This window comes from Ornithorhynchus anatinus, chromosome X2, assembly GCF_004115215.2.
Source record: "Ornithorhynchus anatinus isolate Pmale09 chromosome X2, mOrnAna1.pri.v4, whole genome shotgun sequence".
NCBI lineage: Eukaryota > Metazoa > Chordata > Mammalia > Monotremata > Ornithorhynchidae > Ornithorhynchus > Ornithorhynchus anatinus.
Window position 1 is genome coordinate 6,799,336 of NC_041750.1, and position 25,683 is coordinate 6,825,018.

The 25,683-nt window shown below is 45.0% G+C and overlaps 1 protein-coding gene across 6 annotated transcripts in view; it reads right to left on the reverse strand.

Moving 5' to 3' along the window:
* Positions 1-25,683, reverse strand: part of DOCK3 (dedicator of cytokinesis 3) — a 474,713-nt gene that overhangs the window by 8,641 nt on the left and 440,389 nt on the right. For 5 of the 6 annotated variants that reach the window (XM_029052765.2, XM_029052763.2, XM_029052762.2 and 2 more), the window contains 5 exons: positions 19,907-20,028; positions 18,004-18,145; positions 16,804-16,951; positions 8,895-9,013; positions 5,516-5,603 (listed from right to left, as the gene is read on the reverse strand). In XM_029052765.2, the coding sequence (XP_028908598.1) occupies positions 5,516-5,603; positions 8,895-9,013; positions 16,804-16,951; positions 18,004-18,145; positions 19,907-20,028 (619 nt within the window). The remainder of the gene's footprint in view (positions 1-5,515; positions 5,604-8,894; positions 9,014-16,803; positions 16,952-18,003; positions 18,146-19,906; positions 20,029-25,683) is intronic. The other variant, XM_029052761.2, reaches the window with a different exon arrangement.

A 25,683-nucleotide genomic window follows, 5' to 3' on the forward strand; every position in this document is an offset into this window, starting at 1 on the left:
GGACTGGATCAAAAGGACGAGCAAACGCTCCAGTGGATAGAGTTTTAAGTCAAGGGGCGATGAGATAGTGTCATAAAGATTTGCTGGCAACAATTCAACTGGAGAAAACTCTTTTTTCCAGTCCATGAAGTTTGGGAAGAAAACTCAATCAGGGAGATGGCAGGAGTGATCCCACCTTTCTGATCTACCAAAAGTAACTGCAGCAGATGGGCAGGCAAAGCGCCATCTCCTTGGCAGACTGTCAAAATCAAAGAGATAAAGATCTCGGCAGGTGGGGGATGGAGGGGAGATGAGGGAGGGAAACCTCCTTTCTCCTAGTGTCTTTTTTCCCTCTTGCCTGCTTCATCAGTAATGCAAAACTGTCCCCTTCTTCCAGGTGGGGGTTTTACTGAGCTGACACCATTCACCTCCAGCAACCAGCCACACTACTTGGAAAGGAAATTAGAAGAGAACAGAGCTGTTCAAACTCCCATTCACTCTCCAAAACAGATTTGGTTTTGGGGTGACAAGGCTGACCCTCCACAGACAAAGTTTTGGATGAAAAGGATACTGTGGAAGAACAGATGTTAAACCCTGGAGCCCTAGTTAAATTTCAATGTGAGAACTGTCAAACTAGATTTTCTTTGAGGTTTTTACCCTTGAGGCCGGATAATAAACTATTCTGACCCCTACATGATAGCTAGTACCATAGGATGCTGACAGCAACTCCAAAAATCAAAATTCTAGCAGATCAAATGGCAACTGAACTATGAAGCTGCCAGTCAAGTATCCAGAGGAAGGTCAAATGTGGAGCTCATATCCTATTATGGGAATTAATAAAAATCTCAGTCAGGACTAAGGTCAATGCTGATTAAGTCCTAGGATTGGATGAAATTATGATTTTCCTGAAACTCTAGGTCAGTGACAACATACTGGTAAACCACCCCACACTATTTAAGCCTGGGTGCTTCCTGAAGACCAGCCAAGGGAGCTAGTGGTGTGGAGCCTCAGCTCTTGCAACAAGTGACACCGTGACTTTCAGCCTGTCGGTTGGTGGGGCCACTGACTCCTTAGAGTATTCTCTTCTGCATCCTTCCAACACCAAAGCTGATAACAAAATCGTCCAGCCCCAAACTTCAGAGCCCTCACGGATTCCAAATTCTCAGGAATGGTGGATGAGGAAGGGTCAATCTGTTAGCCACTGCATTACTGGGAAATGAATATTACTGAGAAGTAATTTTCCTTTTCCCAGTGCTGAAAGGCAATCCAATTCTCACTGCAGGAACTAGATTGCTCCAAGGAACTCTTTCTACTACACACCTGAGGAAAGAATCACCACCACAAAGAGGTGCAACAAGTAAATCCATTCCTTTCAAAATGTCCATATTTTTATATGTGGCCTAAGATATAAGCAGTCAAGGAAACCCAAATGAAAAGGGCTTGAGGCCTGGGCTCCTCCGCCCAGGGATGGAGTCACCTCTGGTCACCACCTTGGTCATTTGCTCTCCTGTAAAGCATTTGTCAAGTCCTCCTCAAAGATTCCAAGGGCAGAAGTTAGCAGGAGACTCTATGGCCATCCCGAGTCGCCCTTGTGTTGGTGGTGGAGGATTGCTCCAGCTCCTCACCAGGACAGCTCTTGTGCTTCTGATGCTCCTGTCTCTATTTCTGGACACTCCTGGGCTGCAGGAGGGCCCTGGAGAGAAGTCCAATAAGCTCCTCCTCTTTGCGGTGAAAGAGGAGGAGGTGGCCCGGGCTCTGAGGCAGTAGTTCTCTTCTGGGGCCTCTGGCCAAACTAAGTTCCAAGCAGCAGTTTTCAGCGACCATAAACATGGAAGACCAAAAGACAGGCTCTTCTGGATGCCAACAAATCTGAGGTCAGCTTTGGATTCTAACTTACTTTGGATTAAAGACACAATGATGTGCGATTAAGTTTAGGAACAACACTGAGAGGTTCATTCAAAGACCTGTTTAAGGCATCATCACCTTACAGGATGAAGACACCTTCTTTCTCTTCATCAGTGAACATGGGCTCTTAGCTCCGTATTAGGTGCAGGAAAGTTGCCAAGGAAAAACTGGGTCACTGGGGGCCCTTGGAGTTTCCCTGAGGGGACAGAGCAAAGGTTGGAGTCTGGAGGATGAGCAGAGGATGCAAATTGGGCCCTTGCCTTTCCCGCTGAAGTAGTAAGACAGCACTTTAGACACAGCTCTCCTTGTTGCTTAGAGAAATGAGCCCCAATTTCAGGTATCAGTTCCAAGTAATTCTTGTGACAAACACTATCTGTTAGTAGGACGATAAGCCAAAAGAGAGAACTCGCAAACCACTTCTCTGAATGCAACCCCCAAATGTTATTAGCCACTAGATCTTCAAGTGGCCTGTATCCGAGGCCACAGCATTAGGAAAACAACTTTCCGTTTGAAATACCTGGAACTTACACAATTCAACTGATATCCAAGAAACGATTCTCTCTTAATGAGCGACCGCAAAGACCTCAAGACCCTCGCAAGCATGATGCTAAGGTATAGCACCAAAAAGTTCTAGCCACTTCATTCAGGAAAGGCCCTAAAAGTCATCAAATGATCTCAAAGATAACAAGCAGGAGAGAGCAACGGATGGAGATGGGAGTCAGATCATTTGGTTACAGCGTAGCTACAAGGAATCATCTGAGCCGTAAAACCACGGAGCTCTTCAGTTTGCTCTTTAGGTGTAATTCTATTAAGCAGTCTCCAGGGGTTTTGACCCAACCCGGGAATGGCAGGAGCTCCAGAGCCATGCCGATCAGGAGAAATCCAAGAACTGATCTTGGGTCTTGGGGCCAACACGCCCTCTAGGATGGGGTCATCTCTGGGCATTTCCACTGGGCTACCTCATTAAGCTTAAGCAGGATTCTTGCTCCTGGGGAGTGATGAAGAGTGTGTGAAACCGTCTTCCCTGAAGTGGTCCGGGGCCCTGCTTGCTGTACTTTTAACTTGAAGCCTTGTCCTGGCCACCAGTGATTTCTCATGTGGCGAACGCCATCATGGTTGATGACAGAGGCTTTCTTTTCATCCATGGAGGAGACAATCAGGCTTGAGGTGTGAGTCATCTCCCCCTTCCCTGCCCCTGACTGCACACAGTCCTTCTCTCACCATGTGGTGTGATTCTGCCCTATTTTGTGTCCCAGCTGATTGTCCCATGAAAATATGAGCATCTTCCAGATACTGAACAGTTGATGATTTTGAGTCAACAAGAGGTTCGACCATTCCAGAAAAATCAAGTGGGATCTTCAGACCATTGCCTCTCTGCCACTTGGGAGCAAACAGAACTTCCCTTTTCAGGAGAATCTGTCTCTTCCAGCACCACCATATAGTCTCTTCACGAAGCCTGGGTCCTTCTGAGTCCAGCAGAGGATGTACAATGTTTTAATGCTGCTGAAGGTCCAAGGACAAGGTGGGGACAAGACATCCAATGCAGCTTCTAAACTTGGGCCGTTTCTTCTTGTTGGTAGGCAGGAGGAGGAAAGTAGCTTTCTAGATGTCCTTCTAAGTTCCAAAGCCAAGAAAATACCAAGGCCCCAAGGTTTATGGGGGAGGATATCTGCCCACAGGGGCATTCGTGACAATTGCGAGAAGCTTCTCTTCCAAGACTGTTTAAGGTAAGGGCAATGATTAGAGTCAGGGCAACAGACAACACTCAAGGAGATGTCGAAATGAAAATGTGATGGCAGCTTTTTAGAGGAACAAGTGCTGATGGCACGACAGGGAGGGAAGAGGGCGACAGACAGAGGAGAGAGAGTTCTGCATATGGAGAGAAGCCAAGTGAGTCCTGAACACTAATGGAAAAGGAAGAAAGGGCTCTCGGAGGCCCGTACACTGAGAAAAATTCCCATTCTGAGGACCCGGTGGAGGCAAGGGGCCAGGGTTGGAAGATGCCCTGCAGAACAGTCCACTCAGCCATAGGCAGGGAACCCTGGGAAGAGGCCTCTCACCAGAGGCATTGGGATATATAAGCCAGAGGTATGGTTGTTTCTGGATACTTTCCAGATCAATGGGTGGCCAATAGCTAGATGAAGCAATCACTATGAAGCAATCAGAGAGAGACAGACTTGATTGCAAGTGCCAAACAAATCTAACCAGCAGAGTGAGTACAAGAAACCTCAAAAGGTTTCATGTGACATTTACTCCTGCCGGAGTGCCCGGCAAAGAGTTGAAACCAAGGGGGTGAAGGCCACCCTGTTCTCTTATCCTTGGAGGTTGGACTGTTTCCGGTTCAGCACTTAAGGGCTGGAGTTGGACTGAGGTGGGTCATGGGGCTTGAATCCAGTGTGAAAGGTTCCCAGGGTGTCTCTTTCTAGATCACTCCCTGGACAAGGTGACTAGGATGAGTCAAGGCCCAACCTAGGGTTTAGATCTTCTCTGAGCTTGACCCAGGAAGGCCTATGGGCTCAGAGCAGAGAAGAGGTCAGAAGAGACACAGACCTCCTAGTTACCCCTCCCGCCAAGCATCAGTCCTGCCCTTGCTGCATTGCTCCCAAGGTTTTATGGCAACCGAGGGGATGGGGAAATTACCGATAGCAATGGACACCTGCGATCTGGACACAGTATTTCCTTCCTTATCACCCTCCCTCCCTCCTTGCAACTTTCAGAAGTGAAAGTTGACTATGTTAACCAATTTACTGGTTAATCTTTTTTGCCTTCGGATTTCTGATCTTGGGACCTGAAGTAATTCAGAGTCATGGTGGCGGGTGGGTCTGTGCCTTGGTCTACCTTTGGCTCCCAGCAATACAGGCAGCATCACTTTCAAGGAAGATGCTGGAGTCTCTCACCACCCTTACAGTTCCACTGGGCCAGCAGAAGGGAGGTAAGTCCTGCCCCATTTGCATTGGAAGCTACACTAGACATGCCTCCCAGTTAGGATACTGGGGGAGTTAAGGCATCCTTAGTAGCAAAAGATGTCACCAACTGACTGAAAGACCTTTTTTTTTTTTTTTACAAAAAATTATGATTCGATTCCCCCTTCCCTAAGCCTTGCCTTTACCTTAATCCTTTATCTACTGGAAATACTTAGTAGCGTTACCTGTTTCATTCCCAATTTGATGGCAAAGTTCTGGAAGCGCCTTAGATAACTGTAAGGATAAATAAATATGCAGAACTCCTCTCATCCCTTCTTAGCCAAAGCCATCTGCCAAGAGCCAAAAACTCTTGATTTTTGAAATGCACAGCAGGAAAGTTACTTCTGAAGAGATCTGAATACAACAACTGGGTCCCTCCGAAAGCTTATTTTGGGGAACAAGGAGAACTTACACCGACATTGACAAAACTTCATGTAGTTATGTGATGGTAGTCAGACTTACACACGGTTGGTGGGCAAACTTCAGAAAGTCAGGCAGAGACCCAAGGACTCGGGTCAAGAGCACTCATGACTCGAAACCTCAAGAGGCTGCCCTCCATCTCTCAAGAAGTCTGGCATGCTTTAGTCGGCAGACAGAAGGAATCATACAGTTAAAGAGTCTGAACACACAGTGAAGAGAAAGGCTACCATAGGACAGATAAGGAATACCTTTTTCGGCAACAGACAGATTGGGATCACTGCAGGGTTTGCAGGGTCCAATTACTTGTTGGATCAAGGCGCGCTGGAAATTCGGAGGCTAAGAAAAGGGGAAAAATCATGATAGAGAAGTGAAAATGAACAGTTACATCTCTGCTAGTGCAGGACCCTGAGGCATCTGAGCTGAGGTATCCTGCAACAAAGACAACCTGGAGCTAAACTACTTGCAGAGTTAAACTTCTGAATTTTTGTGTAGATTTGGAAGTGTCCCAGAAAGGTGGAGGGGAAAAAAAAAAGTTCACTTTGGCAATATGTCAGCCCATATTAGGGAGGGTTAGATAAGGTTGGAATAGGAAACCAACCTATGCATAATAAAATAGAAGTACTTCCACTTCTTAGCTGGTACTAAATAAAAAATCACTTTGGTCATATGTCGGCCCATAATAGGGAGGGTTAAATAGGATTGGAATAAGAAAACGGTTCTTACATAATAAAATTTGGGCACACTGCTCCAACAGAGGTGAGGAATCAGACTGTGCACTTGAGAAATTATCATTATTACTAATAATATCAACAAGAAAAATGCCAAGCCTGTTGACTAAGCACAACTTGATCAGCTAGGTGAAACAGGCAGGAGTGGAGGGGTGAGGACTGAGGGGAGAGAGTGGGCTCCAGAGGAAGAGCCATTTGTAAGCTATTGACCAGTTAATCATTTTTCTCCAAAAATGTTCTGTGCACGTCTCCCCAACTCCTCAAAAACCTCCAGTGGTTACCCACGCATCCCTGCATCAAAAAGAAACCCCAGTGATTAATACAGCACTTAGTACAGTGCCTGGCACACAGTAAGCGCTTAACAAATACCAATAAACTTTTTACTATTGGCCCTAAGGCACTCTATCAGCTTCCCACCCTAATCAATCAATCAGCAGTATTTATTGAAGACTTACTGTGTGCAGGGCACTGTACTCAGCACTTGGGAGAGTACAATACATGTCCAGTTGGTAGATATGATCCCTGCCCTTAAGGAACTCACAGTCTAGTAACCTCGATAATCACCTACTATAATCCGTACATTTCGTTCCTCCGACTCCGACTTGCTCACTGCTGCCTCGATCTCGTCTCCCTCGCTGTCGATCCCTTGCTCACATCCTCCCTCTGGCCTGGACCTCTCTCCCTCTTCATATCTGATCACCAGTCATATTTATTAGGTGCTTACTGTGTGCAGAATACTGAACTAAGTGTTTGGGAGAGTACCAAATAACAGATTAGAACAGATTAGTCTAACAGTGTTAGACCACCACTCTTCCCTTCCCCAGACTTCAAAGTCCTACTAAAATCATATTCTCTCCAAGAAGTCTTCTCTGACTAACCTCTTCCCCTCCCTTCTGTGTCACCTATGCTCTTGGGTCTGTGCCCCTTAAAGCCCTTTGATACCCATCCCCTCCCCAGCCCCACAGCACTTATGGTGATGATGGTATTGGTTAAGCGTTTACTACATGTCAAGCACCATCCTAAGCAACGGGGTAGATACAAGCTCATCAGGTTGGGTGTCTTCCCTGTACCACATGGGATTCACAGTCTTAATCCCCATTTTACAGATGAGGTAACTGAGGCACAGAGAAATTAAGTGACTTTCCCAAGGTCACTTATATACATAACCCTCAACTCTACTCCTTTCCCTATTGGTAATTTATCTGAATGTCTGTCTCTCCCACTGGACTGTAAGCTCCTTGAGGGCAGAGCTCATGTCTGCCAACTCTATTGTACTCTCCCAAGCGCTTAGTAGAGTGCTTGGCCCAGAGTAAGAGCTCAATAAATACCAGTGACTGACCAAATAAATTGGGTGGCTGAGTGCTTCTCAGGGTCCACTAGCGTTAAGTGTGAAGAATTCAGAATGAAGGAAGCAGAGTGTGAAAAGGAAGGGTGGAGAGAATACAGTGAAATTAATTAACATACAAAAGAGTGGCTTTTATTTTGCTCAGATTCATTTTGCAGAAAAGGTTAGACATATGCCAGAGTACAGATCATCAGCAACGAGGTTGCAAAGGAGCGTCAGACTTCAGGTCACTATGTCACAATGTGAAGTATCATTGTGTCACAATGATATTTGTATACAATTCTACAGCGAGCACTATTTCACTGACCTGGAAATACCTTCTTCTGTCAGAAACAGCATATCCAGCAGTTGCTTTATCTGCTCAACTGTGCAGAAATGAAAGAGTCCGATAGCCTGCTAGGCAGGCAGAATAATGAAGGGGAAGCACAGCCATCATCAGACAATCATGGTTACACTCAATAAAACGGAGTTGCAAGTGGCATAGCAACAGTGAATTAATGGGCAGCACCAGGTTAAAGTGGGCTCCAGGAACATCCAATGACCAGAGCTCACACACCAGTGGGCACATGCCAGCCACGAAGCAACATTTAGCTCCCGCCTCCCTGCTCAGAGAAGCTCTGAGAGCCTTCCAAATCACAGGTTTTGACCAGGACCACAGCTTCCATAGAGAGCCTTACTTCGGTTTGGCTGTAAAAGTCTGGAGAATCGCTAACTGGAGAGGAAATATGTGTGTGATTATGCGTGGGAAGTGGGAATAGGTGCTCTCTAAGATACGCTAATGCTGAGAATCTGGAGTTCTCAGGCTCTTCTTTCTAAGGTGATCAGAACCATCGAGGGAGGGGCTTCCAACCTCCTTGCCAGCATAAACTGGAGAATGGCCTGCAGTAGACCCCCCCTCCCATCACAACTCATGCATCGCAGTTGCCAGGACTGGGAGCTCCCAAGGCCCAGGGGCTTGGCTAGGCCCCTCTGCAGGCCAGCAGCCTGAAACGTCGGGCTTCACAAGATGCCTAACTCTTTCATTCCTTCATTCAATCGAATTTATTGAGCGCTTACTGTGTGCAGAGCACTGTACTAAGCACTTGGAAGGTTCAATTCAGCAACAAATAGAGACAATCCCTGCCCACAGCGGTCAATGTTGTTGATGTCGCAGTAGAAAGCAGTTAGCCATTACTGTATTTGCCTTGTTGGAAGCACACTTGGGCTTCTGCTTTAAGGCTCCAATTCTAGCACGGGAACACAGGTTTCTTTGTGGGATTCTTAGATGAGGGGAAACCGTCTCTAAGCAATAACGTCCCCCCTGGATTGCTTCAGGGGAATACAAAGTTCTCAAACTGTATGTGCGGCTGGGTGACGGCGGGGGGGTGGCGGGCGGCAAACTGACTTATTCAAAAGGGCGAGGAGGATGGCTGACTAGAATCCTCTTCACTGCAAGAGGAAGAAATTGACTGTGATCCCAATGCCAAATGTTACTGACCCTCCCTGCCTCTCCCATACATCCAGATGTGCACCCGGGCCAAGGGCAGAGGAAGAGAAGCCGAGTCAGTACGCTACCTGTCCATTCTCCATGATGGCGGCAGGATACATGGCACTGTTCGGGCGGTCCCGGTGGGCCGGCAACAGCATCATCTGCTCTCGATTGTGACGGTACATATCTGGCAGAGAGGGAGAGCCTGTAAACAAGCGAGAACAATCACGCACAGGTGACAAACTACAGAGGGGAGGGTCCCTACTAAGCCAAACTATCACGAAGCCCTTTTCAGATCCACAGGATTTGGACATCACCCCTGTAGTTTAGACTTCTCAGAAAACACCAAGCAGAGATGAAACCGCGTCGTCAGACGGCTACGGGCAGGACACCTAGCATTAGTGTCGGAGACACCAGGTCTACAGAGCTAAGCCAGAAACACAATCAGGTTTGGGACCTTTGAACAACAGCTGGCCACTTGCAAAGCTCAAGGAAATCGAATTCACTTTCTCACGTTGGCAGAAATAAACGAGGGCTGGAAAGCTTCCTATTCTGTAATTATTGCAGAAGGAATTCATGGGCATGAAGGCCCAAGCTTCCCCTCTTGGGTGTTATCGGGAAATTTACAGTATGGTGACAGTATCACAGTGCCATCAACCCAGTAAACTCATTAAAGAACAGAATGACATTTCCACACCACAGTTAGACATATGAACGGTACCAAGGTACCACCATTTCAAAGAACATAACCTAAATATATCTTGGGGTACAGCTTTCCAGAGACTTACCTAATCTATTCCAGAACCTCTGGAAAAGGAATATGAAATTCCTTGAAATGCATATATACATAATATTTATACACACACATTAGCAGCGTGGCTCAGTGGAAAGAGCCCGGGCTTGGGAGTCAGAGGTCATAGGTTCAAATCCCGGCTCTGCCACTTGTCAGCTGTGTGACTGTGGGCAAGTCACTTCACTTCTCTGTGCCTCAGTTACCTCATCTGTAAAATGGGGATTAAGACCGTGAGCCTCACGTGGGACAACCTGATTACCCTGTATCTCCCCCAGCGCTTAGAACAGTGCTCTGCACATAGTAAGCGCTTAACAAATACCAACATTATATATACAATACATACACACATATATATGTACACACCCACACACACCGTAATACACGTTTATGCACATACATACTGCAATGATCAATGTCACTAAACTGAAATTACTTAACCTTTAGCAAAGTAATCCAATGCATAACTCATAATTTTAAATGAGCAAGGAGTTATGACATGATTATGAGCCTCTGCAGGAGACTACTGAAGTAGGTACTTATTCTGCTGAATGTAGTAGTGGTTTTTCAACTTTAATGAAGAATCTGTCCAACTTAGGTTGAAAAGAAGCTGAACCTTTTCTTCTTAAAGCACCTTGCAGCAGGCCAACTCCCTCTGAACACATCTCTCTTTCATGCCTTTTCTTCAATCATTTTTATACGCTCATTCAAAATTTTAGCTGCTGGTGGAAAAGCCTAACTACTTTATCTGTTCTGAACATCTTGCAATGATGCACTGGGTGATTAGGGGATTGTTGGAGTTTGATGATGTCCTTGCTGGACAATAGTTCCTTTGAACGAGATGCAATGAACTAACTCAGTGACGCTGCATCATCCATTTCTAAAATAAAGTTGCCTCCCTAGTTCAACAGCTTCTTTGGTTATCAGCTCAGGGGTCTCTTCGACCTCTTGAAAATCTGACCCAAAATTGTGGACATGGCATCCTCCAAGATCCATTCATTGTTGAGTGCTTAAATCTCAGCCCTGGTGGGGAGGAGAAGGGGTGGGATTTACTTACCTGTAGCTATAAATGTGGGGCAAGGCATCTGACAGTACAGACTATACCCCCAGGGGAGTTGGAACTTGGGGTACGCCTATGCTGTTTTTTCTTTTCATCTCTGAAAGATACAATGCTACCTGTGCATTTACCCTTTAGATAACCTTGGACTTGTTCTGAACAAAACTCAATTTTCAGGACACAAACGAGTATGTTAGAGCTGCTAGTTTTACCTGCCTCTCTATAATCATTTTGGTTTTTTATGGTTCTAGATGCATTCATAATGAGTTAGGTCAATTATGCCATCATTGCTTCCACCCTTTTGGGCTGGAGAAATAACAATACAAAATGGAAAGCATGGGATTTTAAATTAGGTTTCAAAGTTGATTCTGTTAGCTCCTAATCCAACAAATTTTATCCTCTGATAGCTGAGACCTGGGGAACAATTTTCTCTAACTGCCACATGTAAACTTAGAAGGGGTATAATACTTTGCCTCAATTTCAACGAAGGTATGGAAGGTGCCGTGTAATACTAAAAAGCTATCATGATCATCAAGTAATGCCGAGAAACCTGAGTTTATAGATTGCACAGGGCACACCACTAAGATCTGTCTCCTCGGGGAGAACCATTTCAAGGAAACAAGATGACAAATTTATCAGCTTCCCCCGTAAATGACCAAGAGGAATTGCCTTAAAAGAACAGTACTATATTAGACATCTGTACCATTAGTCTGCAGTGCCTTTTACCTAGGGCTGCCTTTGAAAATCACATGAACACTTCTGGTTTGGCAGAACGCACAGCTCATATTCAGGAAAGGTGGGTGAATGCAATCTCCATCCACCAGATTATTATTTCTGAGAAAACCTTGGATTTAAGATGGATTTGGATCTGCTTGTTAAAAGCGTCCTTCTCCTCAATGGTATTTATGGAGAGCTTGACTGTGTGCAGAGCACTAAGTACTTGGGAAAGTACAACAGAGTTGGTAGACACGATTCCTGCCCTCAAGATGCTTAGAGTCTAGGGGGGGAGAGCCAATGCAAAGACAGGACGAGGATCCAGGACATAACTGCTGCCAATCCCCAGGTCTGGCCAGCAGGCAATATTCTCCACAGTACAACCTTAATGATCACAATTCTTTTTTGGTTACCATGGAAGGTGCCATGTAATACTAAAAAGCCATCATCCTCATCAAGTAATGCCAAGAAACCACAGTGTTTATAGATAATAATGATGGTATTTGTTAAGTGCTTACTATGTGCCAAACACTGTTCTAAGCGCTGGCACTGTACTGCACAGGGGCACCACTAAGATCTCTCTCCTTGGGGAGGACCATTTCACATTCAGGCAAGAGAATCCTGAGTGCCAAGAGCCGCATTTAATTCAGATCAACCTATATTCAACTAATATAGCAATTCAACTGCACTGGAATCTTAGGTAATAACACCCTGGCTATTTTATATGGCACTTTTATTCTCCAAGTGCTTTCATGTTACTTGCTTGCTTTTGTCCTCACCACATCCCTGAGCTACAGGGAAAGGCGGGTACTATTATCCCCATTTTACAGATGAGGAAACTGAAGCCCAGAGAGGTAAAGTGACTTGCCTAAGGTCACACAGCAGGGCAGAGCTGGGACTAGAAGTTGGGTCTCCTGACTCCCAGACCAGTGCTCTTTCCACTACACCACTCTGGTAGCTAGAGATAGAACAGTTTTAGGGGAGATTCCTTGTCATTTTTTCCTTGAGGTTTCCACTGTTTTACAAGGGTCCTGTTTATTGGCTTTCAGGCCCTCGTCAGCACCTCAAACATGTTCAAAACAGAGGTCCTCATCTTCCCACCCAAATCCTGCCCACCCCCCCGACTATCCCATCACAGTATTCAGCACCATTACCTTCTTTGTCTCACAAGCTCATAACCTTGGGGTTACCCTCGACTCACCACTCTCATTCCACCCAAAGATTCAATCTATAACCAAATCCTGTCGGTTCAACCTTCAAGACATCATTAAAATCCTCTCTTTCCTCTCCACCCAAACTATTATGCTGATCTAAGCGCTTATCCTATCCCACCTTCACTACTGCATCAGCCTCTTCGCTGACCTCCCTGCCTCCTGTCTCTTCCCACTCCAGTCCCCATTTGATTATGCTCCCTGGATCATTTTTTGAAAAAAATTGTTCAGTCCACATCTCCCCACTCCTCAAGACCCTCCAGTGGTTGCCCACCCATCTCTCCATCAAATAGAAACTCCTTCCCATCATCTTTAAAGAGCTCCATCAGCTTGCCATCCCCTACCTTATCTCACTGATTTCCTACTACAACCCGGCCCGCTCACTTCACTTCTCTAAGCATCAACCTACTCGCTGTACCTCGATCTCATCTATCTAGCTGCCGACCCCTCGTATACGTCCTGCCTCTGGCCTGGAACTCCCTCTCCCTCCATATACAAGAGACCACCACTTTCCCCACTTTAAAAGCCTTATTAAAACCACATCTCCTCCAAGAAGCCTTCCCCAACTAACCCCTCATTTCCCCTACTTCCTCGACTTTGCACTTGGATTTGAATCCTTGAAGCACTCTCTCAGCCCCACAGCATTTATGTACATATCTGTAATTCCTTTTAATGTCTGTCTCTCCCTCTAGACTGTACGCTCCTTGTGGGCAGGGAACATGTCTATCAACTCTGCTGTATTGTACTCTCCCAAGTGCTTAGTACAGTGCTCTGCACACAGTAAGCGATCAATAAATATCACTGATTGATTCAGGAAAGACCACAGAAAGTAATTATTTTGACCAATTTGTTAGGGCAGTCAAATGATCAGTCCACGACGAGAGGCTGACGGAAATAATTTGTATTCAGTTTATTTCTTTCTGGTGCATGAGTCTGGAGGCTTCTGTAACTATGCACATATTAAATAAACCAGAAGAGCAACTTATATCAACAAGAATTACCCGCAGATCAATCCTTTTCAAATGGACTGTTTCTGATAGGGTGACAGCCTACGACTGCTGGTTGAATTTCTGCCATTTTAGGTTTTAGCTACTTTAATTCTTTCTTCTTGTACTTATTCCTTGAAGCGATCTTGCTGAGTGGAGGTTTAAAGAAAAAATGGAAGAAAAACAAAGCCTGAAAAACCCAATGATATTCAACTCATGAAGTCCTTTTCTGAAAGGGCTTCACAATGCCCTTGAGAGAGAGTGACCCACAGTGATCTTGGCCTTTTGCCATTGGCAAAAGTGATACACAGAGGATAAATGAGCCACCCCAGGAGCTACAGCAAATCAGTAACGGTCTGGAAATGATCCTCAGATGTGGAGTTCAGGGCTTTCTCTTTGCACTGGGACCCTGGCCGGCAAGGCTGAGACAGTGCAGTAAAGTTGCACTGGGCAAACCACTAGCACTAGAATCAATTCTCTTGTGCAGGTTCTCAGACATTAAAGTCTCAGGACCGAGGGTCATCTATCATTGCTGATGGGAGATTCCATCGCCACCACTTATGAAGATGAGTAGTAGATTTCAGTTTCCAGTTGAGCAATCTAGCATCCAACCAAACAGAAAAAGAGAGGTGCCAGTGACGTAGCTTAAGTGGGCACAACTTTGGGATCGTGTCACGGTCAATTTGGAAACTTCATCAACAGTCCTTCAACAAGATCACTCCTCTACAAAAGCCATGCCAATAGCAATTTCCTCTTAAAGTTCAGTAAAAACTCTCTACCACTTTTCCAATAAGAAAAGTTTCCTACAGGAAGGCTCCACTGAAAGGGAATTGTGGTTTGTATGCTCTGAACAGTAGGGCTCTCATTCTATTTGATGACATGTGGCGACGGTCCAGCGGGGAGAGAAATTTTACCTAACACGCAAAAATCGGGGTGGTTCCGTTACCATTCTGTCACCATTCTGTCCTTTGTGCTGATTTTTGCTCACAAGAGGGAGCTGTTGACTTAAGCATGGCTTCTTAGAAAAAGCACTCATCATTTGAATTCCAAGCAACAAGAAACTACAAGCTGAGGGAGCAGCTGGTGATGCTGGGAACTCAGATGACCCCCTGAAAGAGAATGTCTAGGCTACTCTTGTGGAAACAAATGATTGCATGCTGTAGGCACAAAAATGATCCATTTAGGTTTACAAACACAGACCTGATGGCTACTTTAGGTTTATGGATTCTTCCTGTTCTTGCTTTATTCAATTCCTGCTCAGCATCCATCACTTCTACCCCAGTTTCATTTAATAATAACCAAACTCTTCTGTGCTTACTTAATAAAGATTCTACAGGTGAAATATATTTGACTTTTCAGTACTTTCCACTAGTTTCCCCTGGGTCTTTTGACAATCATCCAAGCCATCCATATTTGAATAAAGATAGCCTATCGCTGCCCACATTCTCATTCTCCTGAGATTTCTGTTCAGTATTTATGGCATCACAATCTCAATTTATCTTTGGATTTTCTCAATATATGACATCACGAGGATCCATGGGAGTAAGGATTGGAAATGGTTTTACACATCCCAGATGTCACCTCTGAGTCCGATGCAGAGAACCTGCATATAGAAAGGTTTTCTTGAGTTTTTTCCATTTTTAAATGAATCAAGTTCCTGCAGCCTCCCTTTGCAGGTGGTTCCTCGATTTTTTCTTTATATTCCATCAAAAAAATTCCTTTAAATTCTTATTCTAGTTCAATTCCTAAAACAATCCTTCCTCCTCCTCAGTGTTTACACCACCAGGTGTCTGCAGGTGATTATCTTGCCCTTATTCGCTGACCAATTTGACTCCTTTAATCCTTTACAGTCCATCAATCCCCACGTTTCCTTATCTTTCAATTCTGTTCTAGTCCTGACATGCCTTTTTGCCTGTGGAGTACAATCTCCCTTCACTCTGAGCCTTTTCACCACCCCAACTGAATTTGCCCTCCTCCGTCCTGGAGAAATCAATGTAGCCTTTCTCTTTTCAGTCAGAGTACATGGCCAGGTGGAATGAAGGCTGAAATGGTTGTGTGACCCGAGTCCCCCTCTCTGCACCCTGTCTTTGCTCTTCTTAGGTTGGAAGTTCTTTGAGACATTAGATCAAGTCTACCCCTTTGCACTGAGAGCAGCACCTAGAAAAGGCTCAGCAACATTTTTTTTTTTCACCAGGGTTGTCACTGTCTGTAATAACTGCTGTAACAATTGCCACGTTGTTAATGGCAGTGCTCAAAGTGGATACCCAGCCTCTCTGATTTTTTTTTTAAGCTTTCCAAGAAATGAAGTAGATTTTTGTTTTCCAGTTAAAATGTCCATCCCCACCCGCCACTGCCACCTTTTGGCTTCCAACTGAATAGAGTTGGGACCATCACAATCTTTGCTCTGAAATAATGCTTTTTTTTTTCCCATATAGCTCATAACCCTCTGCTCTTCTCTGCTGCCAATACTACACTGCTGACCCTTTAATGCTCCAGGTCTCACTGAATATTGCTTTTCCCATTTCGTTATAAATAGGTCCACCAAAAAGGGCTGTTAATTAAAAATTCAGGATTAGGAAGAGAAGAAGTTGGGTTCTGGGAGAGAAAACTTTCATGCAGTGTCATAAAAAACCCACCAAAAACTATAATTTGAAAAGTAAATAGCTTTTGCCCTGACCTTTTTTTAAATTAAAGAAGTCCCCTTATGTTTCTGATAATGTATTAAAACCCTTTGCTTCAGTCTACACAATTAGCTTCTTACTACAGTACTTTGTTAACTTTTCCCTAGATCCTAGATTGACCTTTGCTTTAATCCCGCATATCCTGCTTTTTGCAAACATCTCACCAGGCTAGAATTTGAGTCCTTCATTAGACTGTGTGTTCCTGGGGGAATACTGAGCTTTCTAATCAGTGAGGCAGTGACGGGCTCACTTAGATGGCAGCACATTCATAACAGATGCACAGAACGGGCCTAAAGCCATAGTGAACCACACCAATTTAGCTAGAGAGCACCCTTCCTTGTATCATGCTTATTGAATGGAACTCTACAAGCTTTCAAAGAGAAACCAGGAGACCTAAGAACCAAAAAGTGACTTCCCAGCCTTAAAAGTGACTATATTAAAATAATGGTTTGGGTGTATCTTAATAGCATAAGTGTAGGAGATGAGAAGGTGAAGGAGTCAGGGCCTCATGTGCGCCTTTCCTCACTTCTCTGAAACTCCCACCCGCCAATCTTACCTCGTGCACTAGGAGGGGCAGAATTAATCATCTGCGATGGTGCAGAGTGGGTGGAGCTGAGGCTGGAAGAGGAAGGACTGGCTTGGGACGAGGATACAACAGAGACACTGGTGACTGAGCCCGGGAACCTGGCATTTGGGTAACCAGCCTGCAGGCGGCAGAGAAATGAATGAAAGAGAATTAGTGGACTGGTATGTTAACCAATCTCCTGCTTCAGCACCGGAATGGTACATTAAAATCATCCTGCACATTTCATTTTCAATACTGGGGAATCACTTTTACTCTTTTCTTCAGCGTTACTGGGTCACAGGAGCCTGAACATCTTCACACAAATTCAAGAGTAAAATGATCATCCATCACTCTCGCTTGAAAGGGCACCCCTCCATCTCCTATGTTCCAAGGCTTCAGCTTTGATATATACTTAAAAATGGTGTGACTGAGGTTCTCTAGGAAAAGTCCTGGATCTCACTTCTCAACATGGCAGCCAAGGACACATTTCCCAGCCCTCTCTCCCCACTCCTGTAAAACAATAGTGACCCTTTCATCCACCCAGTTTAAGCCTTGGGTGTCATCATATATACCCCAGAAAATATCTCATTTGCCCTTTTTTCTTCCATGGTGGGCATTCTTAAATCAGGAATGGAGACAGGGACAATGCAGAAATCTAGGACCAACCCTGGACATGCTGGTTCACTGATACGGAGACCCCTGAGTCGACTGTTCCTGAGATGTAACCTCAGATGTAACCCTTCAAAGCCCTACTGAAAGCTCACCTCCTCCAGGAGGCCTTCCCAGACTAAGCCCCACCTTTTCTTCCGCTCTCTCCCCTCCCCATCGCCCCGACTCGCTCCCTTTGCTCTACCCCCTCCCCGCCCCACAGCACTTGTGTATATACGTACATATTTATAATTATAATTCTATTTACTTTTATTAATGATGTGTATATATCTATAATTCTTTTTATTTATAATAATACTACTGATGCCTGTTTACTTCTTTTGATGTCTGTCTCCCCCCTTCTAGACTGTAAGCCCGTTGTGGGCAGGGATTGTCTCTATTTGTTGCTGAACTGTACTTCCCAAGCGCTTTGTACAGTGCTCTGCACACAGCAGGCGCTCAATAAATGCGACTGAATGAATGAATGAATGAACCTAGTCTCTGGTTCAGTCCAAACTTTCTGTGTCTGTAACACCTAGGTACCTGCATGGGGTGGAACATATCATCAGGAATCTCTCCTCCTACAGCACCCTCAGCCAAGACCACCATGTTTCCTGCTTCGCTGGATGCATGAGAGGAGAGAGAGGACGACGAGTGGCGGACTACAGCCATCGAGTTCACTGGGCTGAAATCAAAAGGAGAACACAGGGGGACACAGTTAAGGTCTGGATTTGTGGATTTTCCAAACTTCCAATTGAACTCAGAGATGTTCCAAAATACCTAGGGAGGGGAATTTTCAAACCATTTGTGGCCCTTGCTCCCACACCCAGGAGATGGACTCCTAAGTGACCCTCCTGAAGGAAGATAAATTCAGCAGTTTCTAATGCCTTATATGATTTTAACCTGTAACCGAGCCCAGTGGACTGAAGGATGTTCGGAGGTCAGGTGGGGAAAGACCTTCAGCCATTTTGAGGAGAGAAGTTTGGAGTCCCCCTCTCTGCCAACTTCCTGCAGTAGCCAGGAGGGGGATGGGGATGTGGGGATGAGCCCTGTGCCTGAGACAATAAGTAGTGGAAGTGATAGGGTTGTAGGGATTTAGGATTTGCTAGGCAGGGACCCTCAAATCCTGCCCGACCCAAGAAAAAGAAAAAGAACTGGAGGGTATTAGGACCTAGCAGATACTAGCAGGGGTCTAGGTGCTTGTAAAATGACTCTTGGGGCTCTTCAGGCTGGGCGATAAAGCTGAGAACCCCCAGAAGTGCCACACCATATATTTTGAAAATACCGAGAGTCAGACTGGATAAGTTATCTCTCTGTAAAATGGAAGCCAAAGGTAATGCCCAAACATTGCCAGGAACCCAAGGCCATACCCAATTGGCCCAAATACAGCAGAGGGCAACCACCATTTTATCTAAGATTTAGAAAATGCTTTTACTTTGGGAGGTTGTTGGTGAAGAAGCAGGTACAATTTAGATTTACAATGCTCTTTGCTGGAGGTGAGATCTTTTGAGCTTCTTCCCAGAAAAGTGGGTACAGGATTCCCGGCATTCTTTCTTTTTAATTGCTATGCAGTGAAAGCTCTCCACTTGGAACTCACTTAATTTGTCTTATTTTTTTAGTGCTTCCTATATGCCGAATATCTTTGCTAAGTACTGGAGGGGTGGACGGGGAGACGGGGGACGGCAGGGGCGGAACGACAAAGACAATGAAATCAGACACAGGGCTATTCCACACAGGGCTCACAATTTATGAGGTGGGGAGAGCAGTTGTCTTATCTCCATTTTACAGATGGAGAAACTGAGGCCCACAGCGGTTGAATGATTTACCCAAGGTCACAAAGCACGTGAGTGGCAGAGCTGGGATTAGAAGTCAGGTCTCTTGATTTCCAGCCCTCTACTCTAGGCCGCAGTGCCCCATGACCATCAAATTGAAGTTTGGAGCTCTTTCTTATGCTTTGTCTGTCTTCCCCATTAGATTGGGAGCTCCTTCAAGGGCAGGGAACGTGTTTTGCTTCTCGTGCTCTCACCCAAGTGCTCAGTCAATAACATCGATTGATTAACCACTGAGTAACTATGGAGAAATTTGCTGCCTTATCCACCTAAGAGCTTCTGAGGTACTGGAAAAATCCCAAACCCAGGTTATAGTTCCTCGCTGTGGGAATGGAACTTGTCTACCAACTCTGTTGTACTGTATGCTCCCAAGCATTTAGTCCAATGCTCTGCCCATAGTAAGTGCTCAATAACTACCATTGATTGATTGAAAGATGCAGACTGATTTTAGCTCTTAACACTGATTAGATGGAGAGAGAAATCTTGTCCCCTTCGAATACATTTTGAAATTGTGACAGCAAACATTTCCTGATAGTTTTCCACAGCAGAAATTCCTAGGATCTCAGAAATCAATTCTTTGGGGAGTTCTGTATATTTACACAGGACAGGCAACATACCTGTGTCTGTGGACCATCCTGGAGCCCTCTGAACTCACTGCACCATGGGACACCAGAACATTGCTGCGAGACACGATAGTACCTGGACAAGGTGGATTCGGTTTATCCAAACCAGGAAACTCCTAAAAACAAATTTAAAACTTCATTAGTACCTGGAGATAGTCAGGATTCAAAATGACTTGGAGGAAAAGATGGGGAGAATTCTTTTATTATTTAAAACGAACGCTCTACCATATTTTTTTTTTTAATGAAATCCAGGCGACATATAGTAATACTGTTTTCCATACTTTTATATATTAGCTGTGGCAGTTTTGCCACCAGCCACAATGAGAATGATCATTTTTTTTCCCACTATTATCTTGCTCCTAACAAGAACTTTAGCTTATGGAAGTGGAAAAGAAAAGTTACCAGATTTAGAAGCTAACAGATAAAAATACCTTGCAAGTCTCATTGTCTTGTGGGGTGATTGGTCCAATTGCCACCTTATGGCTTTCCCATTTGCCCATCAGGTTTTTGCAGAGTAGAGTTCTGAATCTAAACAACTTTTTTTAATGGTATTTGTTAAGCACTTACTATGTGTCAAGCACTGTTCTAAGCCCCGGGGTAGATACAAGTTAATCAGGCCGGATACAGTACCTGTCCCACATGGAACTCACAGACTAAGTAGGAGGGAGGGCGGGTATTTAATCCTCATTTTGCAGTTGAGGGAACTGAGGCATAGAGAAGTGACTTGCCCAAGGTCACACACATCAAGCAAAAGGTGGAGTCAGGATTAGAACACAGGTCTTCTGGCTCCCAGGCACTTGTTTTAGCCACTTGACATTTTATTACCCATCTGGACCCGCCTAAGCACTAGTATATTTTGTCCTGGGCCCGCACAACCCTCTCTTCGAACAAGAGTCAACATTCTTGGACCCATTTACTTCTTAGGCTCCATCCGTCAGGTTCTTCCAACCAGTGTCCGAAGTCTAATGTGGCCATCTGTCCTGCATTCATGTGGGACAGTGACAGATTTCAGTCTCTAGTTCCACCACCTGGAAAATGGCTGGTGAAGTTCCTTAAATTCCCACTTCAGCTAGGGTGGCATGAGTGACTGTGGCAGTAGGAAGCTCTCAGCATGAGGGGACAGCAAGACAGGAGGGAAAGAGAGGGAGAGACGGAGACAGAAGAAGATACTAATGCTATCCACCCACTCCCGCTGCAGCTTGATCCTCTGCAGACATTACTATTATTACCACTGCAAGAGACTTCTTGAAAATCAGTCTCATTGGAAACCTTCTGGGGACAGGGTCTAGCAGCAGCTTGGAAGTAGCATGGGGATAGCAGCAGCTTTAGCTGATGCTCTCTCCCCCTCCCTCCATTCCTCTCGACTTGCTGTTCCTGCTCTGTGTGGAAGATATTTGAAGGAGTGCTTTGGTGTACGTGGCAATGAGTTTGGTCTAATAATACTAACTGTGGTATTTGTTTAGCATTTACTACGAACCAAGCACTGTAATAATAATAATGTTGGTATTTGTTAAGGGCTTACTATGTGCAGAGCACTGTTCTAAGCGCTGGGGTAGACACAGGGGAATCAGGTTGTCCCACGTGGGGCTCACAGTCTTCATTCCCATTTTACAGATGAGGGAACTGAGGCACAGAGAAGTTAAGTGACTTGCCCACAGTCACACAGCTGACAAGTGGCAGAGCTGAGATTCGAACTCATGACCTCTGACTCCCAGGCCTGTGCTCTATCCCCTAGTTTGAGTATGTGTGTGTAGATCTGTTGCCTGATTTCTTCTATCTTCATCTCTCTCTCTTTCTCTCTCATTCTGTCTTTCTCTTTCCTCCCTTTCCTGCCTCTTTCCCTCATTTGTGGATCCCTGGGTTTGCCCCCTTGGCTGTCCTACTTCTTCCCTGCTTTAAGCGCCAGAAAATATGGTTACTTTTAAGCCTGCTAAAATTTGATTTCTTAAAGTTCATTTTCTTTCCTGACATTGCTTTTTTTCCCCTCCCTGAGGATTTTGAATATAATCAGTTTGTGAATGCTTATTTCAAACTTTCCCATTACCTATCCTCCACAAATTCTCCCTGTTCTATGGATCAAATCATGAAGGTTTATTTACCCTAGTTGATTCCTCAAGTTTTTACAGTTGGAAATTTTCTCCAATGCGGTTCTAAAACTTGTAAGATGAACTGCAGTGTGCTAAATTGCTTTTCTGCTAGACATCTGGACAAAGTCTCCAATCATCACCAACTCCTGATCTGTAGTAACTTTGCTTAGTTCATATTATGAACTCCTCAGTTGGACTGTACACTCCCTCTGGGCAGGAATTGTGTCTTTTATAGTACTCTCTCAAGTGCTGAGTACAGTGCTCTGCCTACAGTAGGTGCTCAATAATTACTATTGATAGATCAAGTGACTGACGAAAATTTAACTCACCAAGGGGTGGCCCTGGGCATAATACTTGGTTTGTACACACACCCATTACCCCATCTCTAGCACTCATGGACTTATTTAATCAATCTATTGCATTTATTAAGTAATGAAATAAAGTTGGTAGACACAATCCCTGCCCTTTAGTATCTTACAGTCTAGTGGGGGAGACGGACATCACAATAGAGTGAAGCTAGGGGAAGTGGCAGAGAATAAGGACATAAGGAAACAGTGTGGCCTAGTGGATAGAACACAGGCCTGGGAGTCAGAAGGACCTGAGTCCTAATCCCAGCTCCGCCTCTTGTCTGTTGTGTGACCTCAGGCAAGTCACTGAACTTCTCTGCGCCTCGGTTACGTCATCTGTAAATGAGGATTAAGACTGTAAGCCCCATATGGGACAAGGACTGTGTCCAACCTGATTAGCTTGTATCACCCCAGCACTTAGTATGGTGCCTGGCACCAAGTAAGCACTAAACAAATACCCCCCCCCCAAAAAAAGATATGTACATAAGTGCTGTGGTGATGGGGTGAGTATCAAAGTGCTCAAGGTGTACAGACACAGGCAACGCAGATGGGCGGGAAAATCTTTAGCACTTTTGTAGATATGGGCAGTCGACTGTATATACAAGTGTTTATGTTAACTACTCTATTTGTAAATATTTTTGTCTGTCTCCTCTGAGTGTAAATTCACTGTGAGCAGAGAACATGTTGTTTCTTTCTTTTGCACTTCCCAAGTGCTTAGTATAATGCATTGCAACTAGCAGGCACTCAATATATACTAATAATAATAATGTTGGTATTTGTTAAGCCCTTTCTATGTGCCGAGCACTCTTCTAAGCGCTGGGGTAGATACAGAGTAATCAGGTTGACCCACGTGAGGCTCACAGTCTTAATCCTCATTTTACAGATGAGGTAACCGAGGCACCGAGAAGTCAAGTGACTTGCCCAAAGTCACACAGCTGCCAGTGCCAGGTGGCGGAGTCGGGATGAGAACCCATGACCGTTGATGCCTAAGCCTGGGCTCTTTCCACTGAGCTATGCTGCTTCTCTATTATTACTACTATTCCTACCACAATACCGTGTCCCTATTTATGGGTTTGGACCAGGGCCATCTCTTTTGGGAGCAATGGAAGGAACCATTTAGAATAATGATAATAGTGGTACTTGTTAAGCGCTTACTATGTGCCAGGCACTGCATTACGCGCTGGGATGGATACAACCAAACGGGGTTGTCCCATGAGGGGTTCACAGTCTCAGTCCCCATTTTACAGATGAGGTAACTGAGGCACAGAGAGGTGAAGTGACTTGCCCAAGATCACACAGCAGACAAGTGGCAAAGCCGGCATTAGAGCACATGGCCTTCTGACTCCCAGGCCCGTGATCTATCCACTATGCCACGTTGCTTCTCTTGGAAACAATGACCCGCCGACGCCTCAAACTCAACATGTCTAAAATTGAACTCAACATGTCTAAAACTGAACTGCTCATTTCCCCCCTCAAACCAGCTTCTCTATCAGACTTTCCCATCACTGTTGAAAACATTACAATTCTTCCTGTCTCCAAGTCCACAACCTTGGAATTATCCTTGACTTTTCTTTTTCCTTCAACCCACCTAATCAGCCAGTCACCAAATCTTGTCAATTTTCATCATCAATGGTATTTACTACATGCTGTGGGCACAGCACTGTACTCAGTGTTTGGGAGAGTACAACAGAGTTGGTAGACACATTCCCTGCTCCTTCCTCTCCATGCAAATTGCTACCATGCTGGTGCAAATCCCCTGACTTGTGGGCCCACGCTCTTAGGCTAAGTCTCACTGCTTCTCCATGTAAGTTTGGGAGGAGTAGAGAGTGCAAGCTGAGGTGTACTGGGAGAAGAGAGCAGATATGTATGCAGAAAACATCTGGTCAAGAGCCTTAAATCCAATAGTAAGGTGGTTCTGTTTGACGTGAGAGGAAGGGGTAGCCACTGGAGGTTTTTGAGGAGCGGCATGATGCATTCTGAATGGCATTTTAGGAAGATGATCTGGGTGACTGTATGAAGGGGAGAGGCTTTAGGTGAGGAGATCAGTAAGGTGATGAGAACTTGGATCAGGGTAGTAGCTGTACGGGTGGAGAGGAAGGGATGGATCTGAGAAATATGGTGGAGAAAAAAACTGGCAGGATTTGGAGACAGACTGAATATGGAAGGTGAAAGAAAGAAAGGAGTCAACGATGACACCAAGCTTGTGAGCTTCTGGAATGGGGAGGATGGCAGTTCTGTGACTGATGGGAGGGTCGGGAGGAGGAGTAGGTTTAGGAGGGAAGATGAGGAGTGTGGTTCTATTTTTGTGTAATTGTTATTATGATCTGAGACTACTTGACAAGAACCCTGGAGACTAAACTCTTTTGGGTGGTGACAAAACATTAGTTTCAGGCCCCTGTTGCTAACGAAGCAATTTTTTTTTTCTATTTCTTGGTCTCAACTTTGTCCCCAATACTAGTCAATTTTTCCGAATGCCAATTCCACGGACTCAGACGTCCCCCGCCATAAGAAAACATGCTGAACAACAAAAGCCTCCTTACAAAATGGAATTCGACACACACATACTTGCTATCTCAGCTCATCAAATAAGCTCCGGGGTTTTTATACCAGAGACTGATAAAGAGACTTTCCTTCCAGTATATTTTAAGCGAGTGGGCTCTTGGCTCCTTTTATTGGAAAAAAATAGAAAACACAGGGAATATGCTAAGTGTGTATGAGAGATTGAATCTCCAAGCGAGAAAATTTTAGTGGTGGTTTGTCTCAGTTTTCCTCTGTGCACAGTTTTGGTTCATGAGTCACAAAGGTTTTGCCTTGCAGACATGTGGAGGTCACACGCACTCCAGTCAGAGGGCAGAGAATTCTTCCAACTGGGAAACGGTCACTCTGAGCTCTTCCCCCAGGTGATGGTCAGAGTGTAGAAATGTTTGATATCCTTTAAATTTCAGTTCCACACAAATTGGAGGAGCTGTGTGTTTACTAAGAACCAAAGCAAAGCTACCTAATTACCACATTCCTTGCTGAAATCCTGAACTGTCCTTTTTGATTTGGCAAGCTTTTAAAAGCAGGTTCCATAAATGAAAACTGCTTTCAAATGAGCCAACCTATAAAACGCCATGGAATCCTGAAAGACCTGACCTCCCCCAATTCTAAGCTTAGATGCCCACTCCCCGGGATGAGGGCAGTGATGGCCCCCCACGGCTTTCTGAGCTGGACTCCCAGGCTGGCTCCATGTCAGGTTTCTGACAAGACCTACCAGGGCTGAAAGGACCCAAAATGGTGGCTTTCTGACCTAGTCGCTCTTTGAAGTCTGTCTCCTCCCAATCCTCATCACCCGCAA